This window comes from Sturnira hondurensis, unplaced genomic scaffold (genome assembly GCF_014824575.4).
Source record: "Sturnira hondurensis isolate 20B ecotype Veracruz unplaced genomic scaffold, ASM1482457v3 Scaffold0014584, whole genome shotgun sequence".
Taxonomy (NCBI): Eukaryota; Metazoa; Chordata; class Mammalia; order Chiroptera; family Phyllostomidae; genus Sturnira; species Sturnira hondurensis.
This window is the reverse complement of record NW_028087215.1, coordinates 1,844,294-1,862,750: the sequence shown is the minus strand read 5'-3', so window position 1 is coordinate 1,862,750 and position 18,457 is coordinate 1,844,294. Positions and strand designations below refer to the sequence as shown.

General features: G+C 39.8%; 1 protein-coding gene across 5 annotated transcripts in view; it reads left to right on the top strand.

Annotated features, from left to right (window-relative positions):
- SLC4A4 (solute carrier family 4 member 4) overlaps positions 1 to 18,457 on the top strand; it is a 365,009-nt gene that overhangs the window by 221,713 nt on the left and 124,839 nt on the right. For all 5 annotated transcript variants that reach the window (XM_037063447.1, XM_037063446.1, XM_037063448.1 and 2 more), the window contains one exon: positions 11,310 to 11,386. In XM_037063447.1, the coding sequence (XP_036919342.1) occupies positions 11,310 to 11,386 (77 nt within the window). The remainder of the gene's footprint in view (positions 1 to 11,309; positions 11,387 to 18,457) is intronic.

The following is an 18,457-nucleotide window of genomic DNA, read 5'->3' as shown; positions in this document are numbered from 1 at the left end:
CAGTTAGGCCTCAGTCCTCGTTTCTTGATTCAGAACTCAGATCATTTCGACACCCAGCTGCAACCTTTCAGTTCTCTGAACTCATCTTCTTAGGCGGGGGAATTATACCTGGGGGGATCCTACCATGGCGATTGAACTTCACAGTTTCCTGAGGATCTTGAGCTCAGAGGGGATTTATGCCTGTGGTTGCAGGCCAAAGGGAAGAAGAAAAAGATGAACATTTATTGAACATCTGCACAGGACCCTTGCTTACATGTTTCTTTGTTTAATCCTTTTGACAGTCCTGTAAAAGGTCATTACTGCCATTTTATAATCTTTTCATCTTCTAACTTTGTCTTTCCATGATATTGTGCTGACAGATTATCTCTGGGGTTCTTCCAGTATTTCTCCATATGGACCCGTTTGGTTCATCTGAGAGAGGTGAGGCACGAACCGCCACACTCTACCCCCTCACCCTGCCCACCAGTCAGAACAACTGTGGCAGTTGCTGTCATCCAAGTCTGTGACACAGAGTTAAAGCCCCTTGCTCTTGGAATTTCTTAGAGCTAGAGGACCCGCAGTGATTTTGGAGTGCGATAGTATCAACTTGGAACTGCAAGCATCTTAGTTCAGCCTGGGCTTTTCAATAAGAGGGAAATCCTGGGCCCATCGTGGTTCTGATCAAATTCCCCGTAGTCCCCCTAGCATCACTTGAGGCCTCAAAGCTGCCATATCATTTGGAACCTAGAGGTGACTTTGGCTGACTGTGTAATCAACCTCTCCAAGGGGGAGAAAACAAGGGCATGAGCGGGTGCACACCAGGGAAGGTGCCTCCCGTGCCTTTGCTCTCGTTTAGACACAGTACTTAAGCGTGGAGAGTCTTCAGGGCCATTTGGGGAATCCTCGCATTAAGGGCCCAGAGACGTTTGTGTCTTTTTCTGGAGGCTGCTCTTTGAGTTGGGGGTGACCTGTGATCATCGATTGCCCAGTTCACATTAACTAATTGGACGTGCATCGTCAAGGCCATGGGAGTTACTGCACCAGAAAACCAATTTGAATGGCTTTTTCCAAATCCCTGTGTGAGCTGAGAGCAGTGAGGAAGGGCTACATTTGTAAGAGGAGGCCCAGACAATGTGCCTATCACTCTTCTAAAGTTTTATGTCTCTGCCTCTGCCTATGCTTACATCCAATACTATAAACTGTCTGTATTGACATTGATATCGACATCCATCTCTCTACTGATTTGGCTGCGCATGAAGGACCGTTCAGTGGCTTGCTTTTCTGCACATGCTTTTTTTATCTGCATATACTTTTCAGATATAAGGGTTTTTGGTAACTAAAGCCATAGGTGTGAATCTTGAGGTATTCAGACAGAATCTTCAGGAAAAGTTTCCCTTGATGTAATTTAAAAAGTAGTGTAAGTATTATTTCATGTGCTACGTAAATACTACTTAAAAATGACTTTAAATTCTTTCACATTTGGATCTCAATGTTTATATTAAAATTTGATTTAATTATATCTCTCAATATTGTATAGTAGGCAATAATGCTTCCCCTTAATCTCAAGTAATTAGAAATAATAACAGTAGACTTAATAACATTTATCGTATAATAAATAGACACGTATTATATTTTTATTAAAGTATTATATAAAAATGGTTTTGAAATTGCAGAACACAGAAGACTTATAATGAAAAATGAGCTGCTTTGCTTTATCTCCCGTATTCCCAGGCTTGCCCTCATAGCAGCTACTTTACATTCTTTAAATTGTTTAATTTTTGAATTGATTGGTTGGTTGATCTGTGAGTCTGTCCTCATTTTCCTTGTTAGTTCAGTTTGTTCATTAGATTCCACAGATGAGTGAATCATATGGTACTTGTCTTTCTCTGACTGGCTTATCCCACTTAGCATAATTTCCTCCAGATCCATCCACACTGTCACAAAGGGGAAAACTTTCTTCTTTTTTACTGCCAAGTAGTATTCCATTGTGTAAATGTCCCGTAGTTGTTTTACCCACTCTTCTATTGGTGGGCACTTGGGCTGCTTCCACATCTTGGCGATTGTAAATAACGCTGCAGTGAACACAGGGGTGCTTGTGTTCTTTCAAATGAGTGTTTTGAGTTCCTTAGGATATAATCCCCATGGGGGGAACTCTGTAAATGGTTTAATTTAAAAAATTGTCATGAGTATCTTCATGTCTCTATAATTAGCTTTAAATTGATTAATTAGCTAAGTAGTGGTGGGATCTTTAGATGTCTTACTTGAAGGAAAGGATATTAGCTTCCCTGCTCTTCCTTGCCCTTCTCCTCCCTACTTTCACTTCTAGGCTCTGCCATAGGTCCTTCTACTGTTCATTGTCAGTGTCGGTTAGATTTACATTCTTGTCTCTCCCTATAAATACAACCTGTACTTTTCCTATTGGTTGATTCTAAAGTCAGAAATGCATAACAGCATTTATGTTAATATGACTCTATGAACATAGTTTACTCTAAAGCTGTATAATGGGCTATAATTGCATTTTCTCTTTTGTACATTTTTTTAACCTGAAGTTTTAAATTACGTTTTTGAGAATCGCCTAGTGTTGCTGTATGACCAAACTTTTTTAGTATCTCAAGGATACTAGTAAACCCTATAGACACCATCATTCGGCAGATCTGTCCCTCCTCATTGTTGCCCTCTCCCCTGCATCACCTCCTGCTGCATGAGACACCAGGGGCCTCCAGACACTGTCCCGGCATTTACTTTCCTGATCTCCTGAGTTCCAGATCATGTAGTCTCTTGTCCTTAGTCTGTTTTTTCATTTTGGTAAATCACACTGCAAGTAACTTGTATGAAAGGGCATATAAAAATGGACATTTTTAATTTTTTAATCCCCTAAAAGTTTCATAGTTTGTTTCTTAAAATATTTTATTATTTGGAGAATATAGGATTCTAGGTTGAAAATAATTTTCCTTCCAGAACTTTGAAGGCACGGTTCTTTTCTCTTTTATGATTCTGGGTTGCTTAAGAGAATTCCAAGCTCTGATTCTTATTTTCTTCTTTAGATAGAAAATCATACTTTATTCTCTTCATTTTTGGCATTGTGAAGTCTCACAGTGATTCATCTACATACAGGGCTGGATTGTGTGTGTGGTTTGTTTATTTTTCTCTAGGGACCCTTGTGATTTTAAGAAACATGTCCTTGAGCTTTGGTATATTTTCTTTAATAATGTTCTCTTCTTCGATTCCTTATTCTGGCTTAGCAGGACTCCTAATAGTCAGATATTGGCTTTCCTGGAGGAAGCCGCTATTCATTTGATTGTTATTCTCAGTTGTTTTTTTTGGGGGGGGGATCCTCCCATACACTTACTTTTTTGGAATACTTTCTCAATTTTGTTTTCTAACCTTTGTATTTTATTTTTTGCCATCATATATAGTCCTTAGAAGTACTTGTAACTCTAAAACATTTTGCTTGTTCTATTTTTATAACATCCTCTTTCTGTTTTATGAAATATAATAGCGTCTCAAATCTCTCTGCAGACTAGTAAGAGTTTTATTTAAATTTTTAAAATTATGTTTCTTTTATTGAGGTTGTATGGGGCTTTTGGTTTGTTTTGATATGTGTTTTAGTCTTGGGCTTTCTCAAATATCTGATGATCCTCAGTAATTCATTTACATTTAAGAAAGAGGATTTGTTTTTCAGTGAGTAGAAAATGTTATCCTGAGGTGTCTCCTAAATTCTGGAAATTCAGAAGATTTTGCTTTGAGTTATAAACACCTGCACTAATTACCCTGGTCTTTTCTAATACCTCTTTGGTGAAGGGCCCTGTGCTGTCAATAGCTGCTGGGTGCTCTGCCCACTGGGGTGGTGGTAAACTTTCTGTGCATAGAGTTGCCATAAACTCATCCCTTTCAGCCTCTATTGTATACGGCCTCTCCCAGTGTGGAGCTCATTTGGGGTTTCGCAGGGAGACTCTCTCGTGACTGCATGCCTCTCTGTACATGTTTTACACTGGAATTTTTGTATACTATACATACTCTCAGGTTCTAATACTCCATCTGCTCTTCTTTTTTTTTTCAGAAAGTTTTCTTGTTTCTGTTTTCTACTAGCCTTTAAAATTAATGTGATTTTATATATTTATATTTTTCACTCTATCTTTTTAACAGACTCTAGGAAGGCACAAGGATAAATCCATGTGCTAAGTCATATGCTAAGTTGAATCTGTAGCCTTCGTCAGTTATTTTAGATCTAGACACTTCATCAGTTCAGAGAATTTCTCTATTAATCTGAATTAGCAAAATTTTACTGTAGCTTAGATCTGGTGTCTACACGTAGCTGTAGAAGGTTGGGCCCAACTAGCGAAAGCGGGCACTACTACAGGTGCTTGGAATGGTGTGGCTGCGGGAATGTGTTGGAAATCCCTCCTTGAGTTGGCTTAGGGGTGTTGAGTAAAATGGCTTTGGGTCGGTGCCTGTTTGGAAATAAGGCAGTGAGGTGTTTGTTTGCTTCTGTCGTAAGCTGCTGTTGGTCTTTCCCACTTCACCCTTCCCGAGATAGCATAGGCTTGCTGATGGTGTTCTTTTCTTTTTATTATTGTGAGATAAGGTTACACGTTATTTTATGTATTTCTACTTATATGCTTTGGACAGAATAACTTTTTGTCCATTATTTGTAGTTTTTGTGTGTGCATGTGACATAGAGAAAGAACTATAATAACATCGGAAACACTGTATGTAATCACAAGGACCACAGATTCCTTGAAGTAGTTTATGGAAATTCCCTACTCAGTAAGTTTTCCAGTCTCTGTTTGTCTCTGAATGTTTCTCCAGCTGAGTGGAGATCTTTTAAACATCTTTTCTATGTGTCTGCATGTAGAAAGAGAACAAAATGCTTTTTTTAATAAAAACTGTCTACTGTCTATTTTAGACTATAATAGAAATTAAATATCTAGTGCAATATTATTAAAACAGGAGTCTCCATGGTTAGAGCATTTTTTTTCCGATTGAAATTTTAAAAGAATGAGACGAGATGAAATCTTGTGTATTTGACATTGAGCTGTCTAAGACCTAACCCTGAGTCTCCAGAAAAGCCCACAGGATGGTCAGAAAACTCAGAACCAGGTGAGAATGGGGCCGAGGCCGTTGAGGTTGGAGAGATTATTGAGGGGCATGTGGAAAGCTGAGGTCTCAAAAGGGTAGAGAGTGGTTCTCAAACGAAAAGAATATTCGCTGTGAGGACTCATTGGCATGGGTGTTTGTTATGTTGTGAGTTGGCCTCTGCACACTTCCAGTTCCCTCAACAAGGACGTCTTTTCCATTACCTTCGTCCCATATATGAGGGATGATTTTAGCTTTAGGCTAGGACTTTACTCACATTCTTTGAGAGTTATTTGGATCGTTTCATGTCTTCTTCCTTCCTCCAAATTTGCTTCACTTTTCAAGTCAGTCACATTATTTGAATTGTTTCGTTTCCCCTAGACTTTTACCCAAGGCTATCCTTTCCTGTCACTGAAGTACTGACACACCCCCTCACTTCTCCTCTTACTCTCACCTCCGGATTTTCTCTTTACAGGGTGTTTTTTTCTCGGCCCTTTATTGTTTCTTACATTCTGTTCCACTGATGACTGACAGGGTTTAAGCTACTTTGGCAGAGTCTTGTCATTCTGTTCGTTCTGGGCCAGCCACAGACTTCTTCCTTATTTATTTCAAAGCTTTCCAAGTCTGAGGCTCTTGGAGAAGTAGGCTCATGCACACGGCGCCTCCCTCCATAGGAAATGGACTCTGAACAGTAATGTTTACAGTAGTGATTCAAAATGGAGGTAAAATGATACCCAGTTGGTATCATTCACTCATTCACAAATATTTATGAAGTGCCACTTTGGGCCAAACTCAGAGGCTCTAACTGTGAACAAGGTACCCGAAGGCCTTGGCTCTGGACCCTTGAGTTTATGGTATGTTAAATCATAAACAAACAGCAAAAATTCTTTAAACAAAAGATAATTGCAATTGAAAGAAACAAAAGTATCCAAATTGATTTTTTCTCCTAGTGATGAAATTGCTTCAGAGAACTCCTTCTGATAATATTTTTAAGTTTCCTAAGTCTAATATTTATACTCTAAATGCTTCTGTATTTTATTTGGAGGCAGGGAATGAGATTGAGTTGGAGTTTTTAATGACATGCTTATTTTATTATTGTTTTTGGTGGGGAGTGCTCTTGAAATTCTGTCACCGTGGAAGACTAGGAAACTGGTCTGGCAAAGTCCAAGCTTATCTTTTAGCCATTCTTTCGAGACTTTTTCAGCCAAACTTACTGTGATTTACTCTCCTGCCTTGTATCTCTGGTTTAGTGGTCAAAGTGGGAAGGAAGCGTAGTTGCAGTGACCCAAAACGTGGACATCCAGTGCGGAAACAGTGAAGAACTGGCTGTGTGACCACTGTGGGATTTTACGGACACTGGGCTAGGACTATGAATTAGCGCAGTCAGAAGCACGTGGCATTAGTGCTTTTATATGGCATTGCTGTTGTTTTTAGCATGATTTCTTCTTTGTTATAGATCTGTGGTTTGGGGTTACTATTTAGCTTCTGTGACAAACAGAGTAGCTACATTGAATATCCTCCCCCCACTCTTTTTTATGAAAATGAAAACAACAAAGAAATGCAAATTGCATCTTGGAGAACAACTAGAATTGGAAACCATGGACATTTCTACCTTAAGCATTATTAGTGATATTGTATTACATATAAATTAGCATGGAAATAGAATGTATTCTTTGTAGTTATGTTACCTGAACTTTTCATTAGAAGTGATGGAGTTTGTGTGTTTATTTGTGTAAGTAACATAGGCCAGTTTTTTTTTTCCTTCAGAGGCAGGGGGATTGGTATTAAGAGATCCAGATTTAAATTATGGTTTTATCACTTGCTTTGTGACAATACACTTAGCCTCCTTTGTAGTTCATTTTGTTTATGTTAAAGTGGTAATAATAACACTAACTCAAAGTGTTTATATGAGGATTAAGATAATGTAAGTTAAAGTGCCTAGTAATCAGGATCAGTTGACCCTTAATCTTAGATATAGACATTTTCTAGTAGATTGGTATCCGTTAGCCCAACAAGCAGCAGGGGAGAATATCAGTGAGCTGGTGGGGGACAGAACACGTTAGCCTGCACTATTCTGGAACCACAGTTATTATTCATTTTGTGGTCCTGAGTAGTTCAAATCATACTTTTGGCTCTGAACTTTCTGACATTTATGCCCAAATTCATTTCAATGTCCATTATATGTAAATGACCTTAGTTAATTTTATGCTAAATTATGTAACTACTGGTAAGAATGAAAAACCAGTTTATTTCATAGCCTATTTGATCTTTGTTTTAGTTTGTCCCTAGGTTCTCTCTTGGCTTGTTAAAAAGGTATGAGGTGTGTGTGCGTCATTACATTACACACATATTTACATTTTTATCTACTATGTACACGTTTAAATGTCATCCTCTTGCTATGCTGTACATTCTCCTCACCCCTTTTTATTGTATTTAATAGATATAATTGCAGAGGACTTTATGAATTGCTCCATGTGTGCTAAAGAATAACAATGATTATCAGACCTAATACAGAATGCAATTAATTTTTATAGAAAACAGTATGTCCCTGCCAAGTGGGTACTTTGAAAATGAAATTGGTTTTGGTTGTGTGAATCTGCTTGAGAATGTGATTCTCCAAAGCTTTTTCTCATGGCAAGAAAACAGTGATATGGGAATTCATTATAATTATGCACAGGAGGCTGGTCCTTCCTTCTTTTTCTTCTTTTTCAAAAGCTGAAGCTTAAAAAAGCAAAGTTTCTTTGGACCAAGAGCAGTTTCAGACATCAGTGTGCCCTGGATTTTAGACGGAAAGGGTCTCCTGGAGGTAGCTTTGAGTGAGGGAATCATCGCCACCGCCACCGCAGGAATTAGCACGCTGCAGGGTGTCCTCGTAACACAGCTTTTTGAGACGAGGTGGTGTTTTTCTCTACTATTCCCACTCACTTACAATTACAGTATAATGAGTTTGCTTTATAGGACAAAACTCTAAATAGAAAGCACTGGTTTATTCTGACACTGTGTCTTATTGAATGTCAGGCACGAAGCCTCCACGACAGAACGGTGTTGTTAGGGATCTGTTGTGTAACGGCTTCTGGGTTTGCTGAAATGCTGTGCACACGTTTCTGATTCCCAGATATAATCTGGTCTGTAATCTGTTTTGGCTCTTGTCTTATCTTTTCAAATGGGATAGATGTTTCTGGAAAAGGCTGATTAAATAGTGATCTTCCAAAATAAAGTGATTTATTTACTTGATAGGGTAGGTGGGGATTTAGAGGAAAAGCCAAGTCTGATCATTTTTGTGTGCTTCTGTGGCAAGCATGCTAATTTAATGGTTTGCTCAAGACGCAAGAGTTTGGAGCAGTAGCGTGGAGGAGAGCAAGGTTATCTTAGCTGCCACCCTGGCTACTTCCATTTACATAAGCGCCTTTCAACTCAGATTCTGACTGAGATACCCTGTGGTTAAGGTAACAGGTTTATTCTGAGCAGTAGTTCTCAAATTTTAGCATGTTTCAGAATCACTTACAAGACTTGTTAATACCCACATTGCTAAGCCCTATACCCCGAGTTTTCATGTAGTTGGTCTGGAGTGAGTCCCAGGAATTGGCATTTCTAACAAGTGCTCATGGGATGCTGATGCTATTGGTCTGGGGACCACCTTTTGGGAAGCATTGCATTGGGAAGCATTTGTCTTCGTTTGAGGTGTTAGGGTGTAGGAGTGAGGGGTTACTAGGGAGGGAAAGAGGTAAGGTTGAAGAATGCTGATCATCTTGCTCATGGCTTATCTAGAAGTGTTGACTTCAGAATCCTTCCAGTGTATTACAAAGTTACATATTAGTGACTATTACTAATGTTACTTTTACACATAAGTTTTATTAACACTACCTTTATTAATGAGAATAAGATAAGATTAGGAGGAACATTAGACTTGATTGTTTCTTAACACTGTCCTCTTCTTCCCCAGCTGATTCCTACCTTTTCCTTGGACTTGGGCCTCTTTCTTCCCCACACACGGTGCAAGTATAGATAGCCACACTGTAGCTGTCTTTCAGAAGTGACAGACATGATGAGATGGTATATGAGGTTTCCTGGAAAAGTTGTGACATCAGTCAAGGTCACCATTATAATGAAAACCATGTTCATTTGACTTCTGCCTCTTCAGATCTTGCAGCAGTTAGAACAGTGCTTGGGTTGAGATGTACCCTTGCAGTATTTATGAAGAGTTTCCGAAGCAAATCAGCGAGTTTAGGATATTGCCCAGGAAATTTAAATTACTTAATAAAAGGCTGCTTTCAACGTATTTCTGTACTTCCACTTAATATGATTGCTTTATAATTAGAAATTAGTCTTATCTAAGCATTTACCTAAGTGACTTCTAATTTAGGATTACTAAGCTTTCTTTGCCTTAGGGATATATAGTTTAATTTCATTTACTTACTCAGGTAGATTTTTCACCCATTATAGATCAAATAACTGGTTTTGTTTGTTGATGAGGGGGAGAGGGAGAGAGAAAGAGAGAGAAACACCAGTGTGAGAAACATTGATTGGTTGCTTCCTGTACACTTTCTGACCAGGGATCAAACCTGCGACTTAGGTATGTGCTCTGACTGTGGATCAAACCTGCAACATGCTTGGTGTACAGGATGACACTCCAACCAACCAACCGAGCCACCTGCCCAGGGCAACTGGTTTTGTTTTTCTTGTAAACTATAAAAGTATATATACTCCTTATTTCCTGTTAGTTTTAAACCCAGCATTATTTGGGGGCATTTATGTTTGTACCTGGAGTCACTTGTACTCAGGGACACCAGTAACCTGGTGTGCATTGCAAAGCAGAAAATGTGGCCTTCAACATTTTTTAAATTTTGCTCATAAAGCGTTTTTTCAGGTGTTTTCCTCTCTTGAAAAATGCCCTGTGCTCAGACTTTCTTGGAGTAAAATGCCCCACCAGGTAGAGGGTTTACGGGATCTAGGACATGCTTACTCAGCAACATGCGACGGGGCGGGAAGTATCCTGTCTTGCCGGCCCAAGGAAATTATGGTTTTTCTGATCTAGGAGTTAAAGTCAATTATATTACTTAAAGCGCTGCTGTTACATAGACATTCAATTATTAGAGGTAGATTGTAGCCTTTTGCAAAATTATGTGTTGAAGTTTTGATCTGAAAGAATTGGTCTGTAATCTGAAGAATTATTTGGAAGCAAATATGAAGCTGTGCTTGAACTTCTGTGCTATTTTTTTAAGCCAACCTTTGTCCTCTCCGTGTGAAGACCAGCTGACCCAGATGCATTGAGGATTAAGGTCGAATGCATTACTCAGCACCCTGTATGGGTTGGGACAAGCATCCTGGCTTTGAAAAGTGACTCTTTTGCTTAGTAAGCCTAAAAGTTTCAGGTCCAACTGTAGAAGGGAAGTTCAGTTGTCTGTTGGTTAAAACAGTTATTTGAAACTGGTCTCTCACTCGCTGAGACGTCCTGCCTCCTGTTCTTGTCTGACAGTGTCTAAAGGCATTGACTGGACTGCCGGTGGGTTTGCTGCTCAGCAGCTGTGTTGCCAGAGAGCTTGGTTCCCAAAACATCCCTGGGGAAACCACCCCTTGACTTGAATAAGAAATTTGGCATGTTAAGGGGGAAGAAAGGGTACACTTACGGTTGTCTGGCAGATGGGAATGGAGAAAGTAAGGGGAGCCTGTGATAACACCATTTTGGGGCATAGAATGGGGATTCTGGATCAATGGGGGTTTTGTTAGCTGCATATTTTTCTACTGAGGAGAAATATTCTTGATCAAAATATTGGCTAGAGAAGGGGACCCCAATGACTTTTTGGGTTGATTTTAATGAGGAGTGTCCCAGGAAGGACTGCAGAGGCCGGGGGGCGGGGAGGACGGCCTGTGCTGCTGACACATGAGAGGACAGGTGAGGGAAGAGCCTGTCTCTGCAGGGGGTGGGAACCGGAAGGGCTCTGAGTGGATGTGTGTATGAAAGGCTGGGACAAAAACCAAGCCAGACCAGGAATAAGTTTATTTTTATGTTTATTGTTTTTGATGCTTCTTTCAAAGTTTAACTTATCTTAAACTAGAGACTGGCAGAAAACTTTCACAGGTTATTTGGGGTTTTTCATACTTTTCCTTTAAGCACGATTGTGCTTCAGCCTGGACATAGCTAAAGCATCATCGCCATGCCCATTGTCATCTACTAGCACTGATGAAATACGCAACCGAAGTCTCTGTGTTTTTGGAAAGAAGTCTTTAATTAGGATTTTCTTTTGTTTTCCCAGGTAGCCCAGGCATGAGCCATAGGGATCTGACTTCCTCCAGTCTGAATGACATTTCCGATAAGCCGGAGAAGGACCAGGTAAGCCAAGAATTCTTGCTTCTTTGAAGTGTACGACTATATGTATATCTAGAAGATGCCAGGAGAAGATTAGAAATGCTAATTCCCAGACTGAGAAGGCACCAATATGTGCAGATGGTTTTTGTGCACTTTTTTCTGGGCACGAGGAGGCAGTTTGTGAAAAGATTTGAAGTTCAGGACACAGGAGTTAGAGTGTTGACTCCAGCCTGTACAGGTGTATCCTTTGGGGTAATTTAATCTTGTAACTATAGTTGTATTGGCTTTAAAATAGTAATAATAATCCCTACCTCAGGTTAGCGTGAGGATTAAATGAGATACTTTCTGAAAAAGTACAGTGATTAAAAAAGCTAAGAAATTTTGGTAATTGTTAACTCTTGGGTATGCTTTTGGCAAAGGTAATGCAGTTTAGTTAGTTGAATATTTGTCTATTAAAATGTAGAGTAAGTAGTAACTATCCATCTAATATCATAGCCATACTTAATGTAATGAGCTCTTCATGCTTGCCCAAAAGGAAGAAGCTTCGTTCTTTGCTTCTCGCAAAAGAGTTTGAAGAGAAGCTTTGTAACTGACCCATGACCTCTTCTACAACTCACAGTAAAGTCTGCAAACTAATAGTTGTAGTTTCTACACCCACTATTTTATTAACCTCATATATAAAGAGTGAGAAGAAGAAGACGGACTTACACAGAAGATGAAGCTATGTCAGAAAAACCCACAATAAACTTAGTCTTTTAAAATTTTAAACTTTTTCTCTGTTTAGGTAGGAAAAAAAGGTTGCCAGGCTCAAATTTGTTTTGAAAAAGCTTTTATAATTAATTAGCCAATGTCCTGGAAATGATCTTGGCAGTGGAGTCGAAGTTGTTCTGTGTGCTTTTCCAAGTTGGCCCCAAAAACTGGAGTTTCTGATTGACTGATTATTCTGCCTGGATACAGTCTGGACGTTGTGATGGCACCTCACAACTTCCTGGAGCTGCACAGCTTCTCAGTAGCATGAAGAAATGGGTTTAATGCTCAGAATTTTGAACAGGAACAGAATTTCTCTTTCTGTCAGCTCCATAATGACAAGATTTGAGGGCATATTTTTTATGAGATTCTGTTTGGGGAAAGCAAAAGAAATCTGTGGACTGTACTTTTTCTTTCTGGCTCTGCCAAGCCTATGTGCTGATGATTTCAATAGCGGCTACCTTACTGAGAAATAGCTAAAAATAGTTAACAGCAGAAGAAGAGCATAGCCAAGATTTAGGTGATTCAGTGCTTCAACAATATTCCAACTTGGATGTTATATTTATTAAGCAGAAAAACACCTGGGGAGAAGTAGATTTAAAAAAATACATCTGGAGGTCATCTACTTTTAAATCTACATAAATAATCTCTTCTATTTTGTTGCTATGGGAGATTTTTATCCCTTCATTATCCAGTTATCTTCCCCAGTTACCTTCGATTAATCAGTTTTTCTCCTCTTATTTATTTTACGTTCTTTTAAAAATGTACCCGTTCAGTGCATGCTTACCGAATATAATGGGTTTAGTTCTCCTTCTCATGTAGGCCTTGAAGCAGCTGGAAGGAGAAGAAAATCCTTCTCATCGCGTTACCGCTTAGCCCCGACTCTCAGGGGGAAGCTCCCTGTGGCACGGCCACTTTACAAGGGCCTGGCGTTGTTTTTCCGGGTTTATCAGTAACACACTAACCCCTCACAATGCTGTGACCAGCCTCAAGGGAAACTGCAGTCCGTACCCTGCAGCAGATGGCGTTGTTGTAGAGACACCTTCCAGACCCTCCTGGAGATGCTCGGGGCTCATGTGACCCTGTAACTTCTTCTCTGGTTGTCAGTCATTGTTCAGCTTCCTTTTCTGAGAACCTGTCTACAGGTTTTCTGGAGGGATGTGGCCTGAGATTTATTTCTCTGTAATCATTTTTAACACTATCTATTGCCTGTTATCTTTAAATACTTGGCTGTCTTTATTTCTATTTTTGAAATCTTGGTCTTTTGCAGAACTAGACATCAATTTAAATAATTTGTCAGAGAATAAAGGGATGAAACCACTAAACCATGTATAAGATGGCAAACTGCTAAGCCATGACTGCCTTAAAATCGAGAAAAACATTTTGTGATGGAACTGCCCATAATACTTTCCTGACACATGTAATATAGGAGCAAGTCAGGTACATTCAGCTGAGATGACTTTTCATTGTTTTGAAGGTTTCCATCCGAAGGTTCACATAAAGCTTCCGTTAGCCTTAATAGCTATTTCATATTCACAGTGGTAGAAAAATACAATAGCACCTCCTTTTTTTTTTTCCGTGGCTCAGCCGAAAAACCTTCTGACTTACACTGGGCACTGGCAGTCTCGCTCCACTCCTCAGAGAAGGTGCAGGGGCTGAGCAAGGCTCGTGTTCTCCGAGGTTATAATACTTGTCTTTAACGTGTTTTTAGGGACCAGTGAAACATCGCTGTGTCAGGAGGGCTCCAGATGCAACCAAATCTGGGAAAACCTGGGCACAAAGGCATGTTGTGAGGAGGTGGTTATAGTCATTAGAAGTCGTAAGTTCCTGTAGTTTCGATGACTGCAGTGCATTTCCTTGTCCTTGTGGTTCAGGGGCGACAGCTTTCCTTCACCAGGTGTCTTTGAGGAGAGCTGATGTGGTCATTGCAGTGATTATTGTTGGTGTCCCTTTCCAAGGGGATTAGCTTGCCACTTTGATAACTAACAAAACTGATGTTTGTCATCATCTTTTTCCTTCCTATAAGAAATTTGACTATAGAAATGGGGGGCAGGCAGGGCAGAGAGGGGGGCAAAGAAGGAAATAATTGGAATAGCTGTAACAGCATAAACAATAAAACATAAAAAGAAATTTGACTTTGTATAGCTTGCTTCTCCCAACTGATGCTCTTACCATATTCTTAAAGAATGAACAATCAGTAGTTATCAATGGTGTTTGAGAAGCACCAATATTCATACTGATTTCAAGAGCCCACGTTCTTGAACCCGTGTTCCAATTAAAATTGGGACAGTTGAATTTTCCCATTTTCATAATGCTCTTCTTCCATTAAAGCCAATTATCCAGATCATTGAAAAACAGATTCTGTATCAGCGTGAAAAATGAAGCAGATAGACCTGTATGATGTTAACTAAGCTCTACCTTGCATTTTTAATAAGAAAAGGAGTCTTCTGTACGATTTAGAACCATGGTTTTAAGTAACTGTGAGCTTCTACATCACCCCGTGACTCTGTGCTACTTTGATTTAAACTTGTTTATTCTTTCAAAAAATACATTCTATGCTGGAATGTGTTTCTGATGGTGGGATTCCAGAGGTGCACGAGACAGATAAGTCTTTTGGCTCATGGGGCTTTCATGCTTTTGGGGGACAGATAGACAATGAACATCAAAAAACAAGTAAGCAAAAAGAATAATTTCGTACAATAATTAGTGCTCTCCTGAAAACTCAGCAAGATAATATGGAGAGGGACAGGAAAGCTGTTTTAGGTAGCAGGGCTAGGCAGAGAGACCTGGGGCATGAGGTTTCCAGGCTGAGGCAAAAAGCAAGAGTGAAGACTTGAGGCAAGAATGAATGTGGTGTATTCAAGAAAATAGAAAAGAAGAAAATATCCAGAGTGGCTAGGGAAAGGCAGCAGGTGTGTAGAGGTAGGTGAGGCCAGGGAAGTCTGCAGGGAAATTTTTCCTTTTATTCTGAGTAGTGTAAAACAGTTTTATTGAGAGAGGTGTAGGTTCTGATTTACATTTTTAAAAGATCCCTGGGGTCCTGCCTGGTGTAGCTCAGTGGATTGAGCATGAGCCTGTGAACCAAGAGTTACTGGTTCGATTCCCAGTCAGGGCACATGCCTGGGTTTCAGGCCAGGTTCCCCGTAGGGGGTGCATGAGAGGCAACCATACATTGATGTTTTTCTCCCTCTTTTTCTCCTTCCCTTCCCCTGTCTCTAAAAATAAATAAGTATAATCTTGAAAGAAGAAAGATCCCTGGGGATACTATGTGATAGGATGGAGGAATTTGCCGGAGCGCCGGGTCATCTAGTGTTGTTCCTGTGATTGGGCACTGGATGGTCACCTTAATGCATTGAACAGAGAGCTCTGCAGAGCCAATGGCCAGCCTCTTACTGCATTTGCCATGGATATCACGCCCTTATTTCTACCAAGCAAAGGAAGTTCTTCTGTTCCACAGAAGTATTGTAAGGAAGAAAAAGAACTTCCTAGTTAGAATACTTTTATATACTATTAATTAGATTAAATTATTAATTCGTATCAAAAATATTTTAATACACTAGAGGTGGATGCAGGCCAATGAAAGTAGTGAGTCTGAGCTTTGGAGTGGTTGTATCTGTACCTCCAGTTCTCTTGATGTTTCCGTCAGCTGGTGTCAGGCATGTCATGTGGGTGAAACACGTGACTCATGAAACCTTCATGAGAGGCCTCTCGTAGGAACAGTGACAAGCCTCTTTGTCTTCATTGCTCAGAGAGGAATGCCGGGTGTACAGGAGGAGGGCAGAGCAGATGAGTGGGCTACTGACCACGCTCTTACCTCTCCTTTCGAAAGAATTGAACTCCGAGAGCACTGCAGGACCTGGTCGTATTTGATGTTTAATAAAAGCCATGGCAGGTTTTACATGTCTTAAATAGTTAACTGGCATGTCATTTCCCCGCCTTCTTTTCAATAGGTAGCATTCTGTCATATTCCTATATCACAAATATACTCAAAATACAGTGTGGGGCAAAAGCACATTTATTGTTGGGAGTATGGGAAACACAGAGTTTATTCTTATGTTATTATTTACTATTGTATGACTTTCCGTACAAACAGCTGGACACTACATTTGCCTGGCCCTGTATGTTGCAGAGAGCAGTAGACTGCCGTCCACGTTCATCTTTGGTGGATGTCTACGCTCATGTCACGTGTTACCTACTTCTGACCAAGACCTCATTTCAAAAAACAAAAACAAATTTTTCCCATTGGGAGGGGCAAGTTGTTACACAACCCGAAAGCAGCAGTATCTTATGATGAACACTCCAAGGGTGTGGTTGAAAAACCTTCATAGTAAGTTGTAAATATACACATGAAATTGTTCTTTACCACTGCAGTAACATGTTAGTATCTATAGAATTTTCTAAAGCTTTAGCTTTTTCTGATTCAAAAGTATACAAAATTGCTACAAGAATTCAAACAGTGAAAACTATTAAAATAAAAGGTGAGAATTCACAAATACTTACCCTCAAAATAACTACTATTAGCAGTTTGATGTAGAGTCTTCCAGGATTTTCTGTGCATGAATACTTATTTGTTTGTTTATGGAAAATATAATGGGATTATATTTTTATTTAATGTATTTTATTTAATGTAGCAAATGTATTTTAATGGGAATTTTAAAAAGATCTTATTTATTTTTAGAGAGAAGGGGCAGAGAAAGAGAGGGAGAGAAACATCAATGTGTGGTTGCCTCTTGCATGCCCCCAACTGGGACCTTGCCTGCCACCCCGGCATGTGCCCTGACTGGGAATTGAACTGGTGACCCTTCAGTTCTGAGGATGGCACTCAATCCCTGAGCCATGCCAGCCAGGGCTGCAAATGGATTTTCAAAAAATTGAACAAAAACCATGAATATCTATCTTATTTTTCTTAAAGGCTATATAATACATATGAATCATTTTATTTAAATGATCTTCTAATTTTTTACTGAATTCATTGGGCTGACATTGGTTAATAAAATTATATAGGTTTCAGTTGTAAAATTCTATGATACGTCATCTGTATATTGCACTGTGTTGCTATGTCACTGTGTATTGCCAATTACCTTCCAAAAGATTATACCAATTCGTGTCCTAGATCTTTTAAACCCTTTAATAAACCCTCCTCCACTGCTAGGAGGGTTTGCCATTCAAATTTGAGGTTCTGCTTTATTTTGCTCCACTAAAAGCTTAGCAACTCAAAGTGTGAGAATCTCAGTCCCTAGCATCTGCCTCTCAGCTCCCTTTGGGAGCTTTCTTCACCTTCAGATTTTGAGGTTAAGACTGGGTTTATTCTTTGGTCAAATTGGATCTCGGAGCTGGCTGATCTGCCCGTGTTCCCAGGCAAGGAGGTGAAAAGTGCAGGGGCAGGAGACTTGGCCACCTGTGTGTTTCTTGTTGCTTCTTTGAAGGTGTTGCTATTACTGACTCTGAGAGAAATCCTTTAGGCTTTGTGGGAATTTCCTTGGCAACCAAAAATGGCTTCATCTCAAGAGCCCTTCTTGGTGGTCAGAATTTGGGACAAAGAGAAAAATTGAAAGAAGAGTTGGACAAGTGTTCTCTTTGAAGCACTGCTCAGCACATTTGCAGCTTGACTTTGCCTCTCCTTCCTCCTTCCTCTTTTATCCCCAAGAGAATTTTGAATGAACATATATCCCAACTATAGAGTTAGATAAATGAAAAGTTTATACCTTGTGTGGAATGCTGTATTAGGAGCTTTGGAGGAGTGCTGTCATCTGGGAGAACTGATAAAAAGATCAGCGAACCATTTGTTGCATGTTGCAGAGTATTTGCACATTTCACTGCTTCCCTATTTCCCTCACAACAGGGAATCTTCCTCCACAGAGTAGCTTTCTGAAGAGGCCCTGCCTTGGGAGGAAGTTTCTCTTCCTCTTCTTTGAAAGAGAAGGGCTTCCCACTGTTTGCGGCTCCCTGTGTGATTGATCCAGTGGCTAGCTGATTTATTTGCCTCAGCAGATTGTTATGACCTTATCAATCACTAGCAGAGCTTCCTGGTTACCACCAGTGGTCTGGTGTCACTCCCTGGGACTGCACTCAACTGAAAACAACCGGGCGTCCTTTTTCTCTGCTGCCATGTTAAAAGGGTAGCAGTAATTCTTTTCTACGATCTGAAAGCCAGTGGTTAATCACACCCAGCTGACACCACTGCCTAAATCAGTGGTTTATGCATATACATACAAGAGGCTAGAAAAGAACTGAGTCATTGTAATAGCTTTGAACTTCAAATCAGCTGCACTGTAGCTCATTCGGTGGTTCCATCTGGTGGTATTGAGTCTCTAAAAAGACTAATTAACAACATGTAATATAGATTGG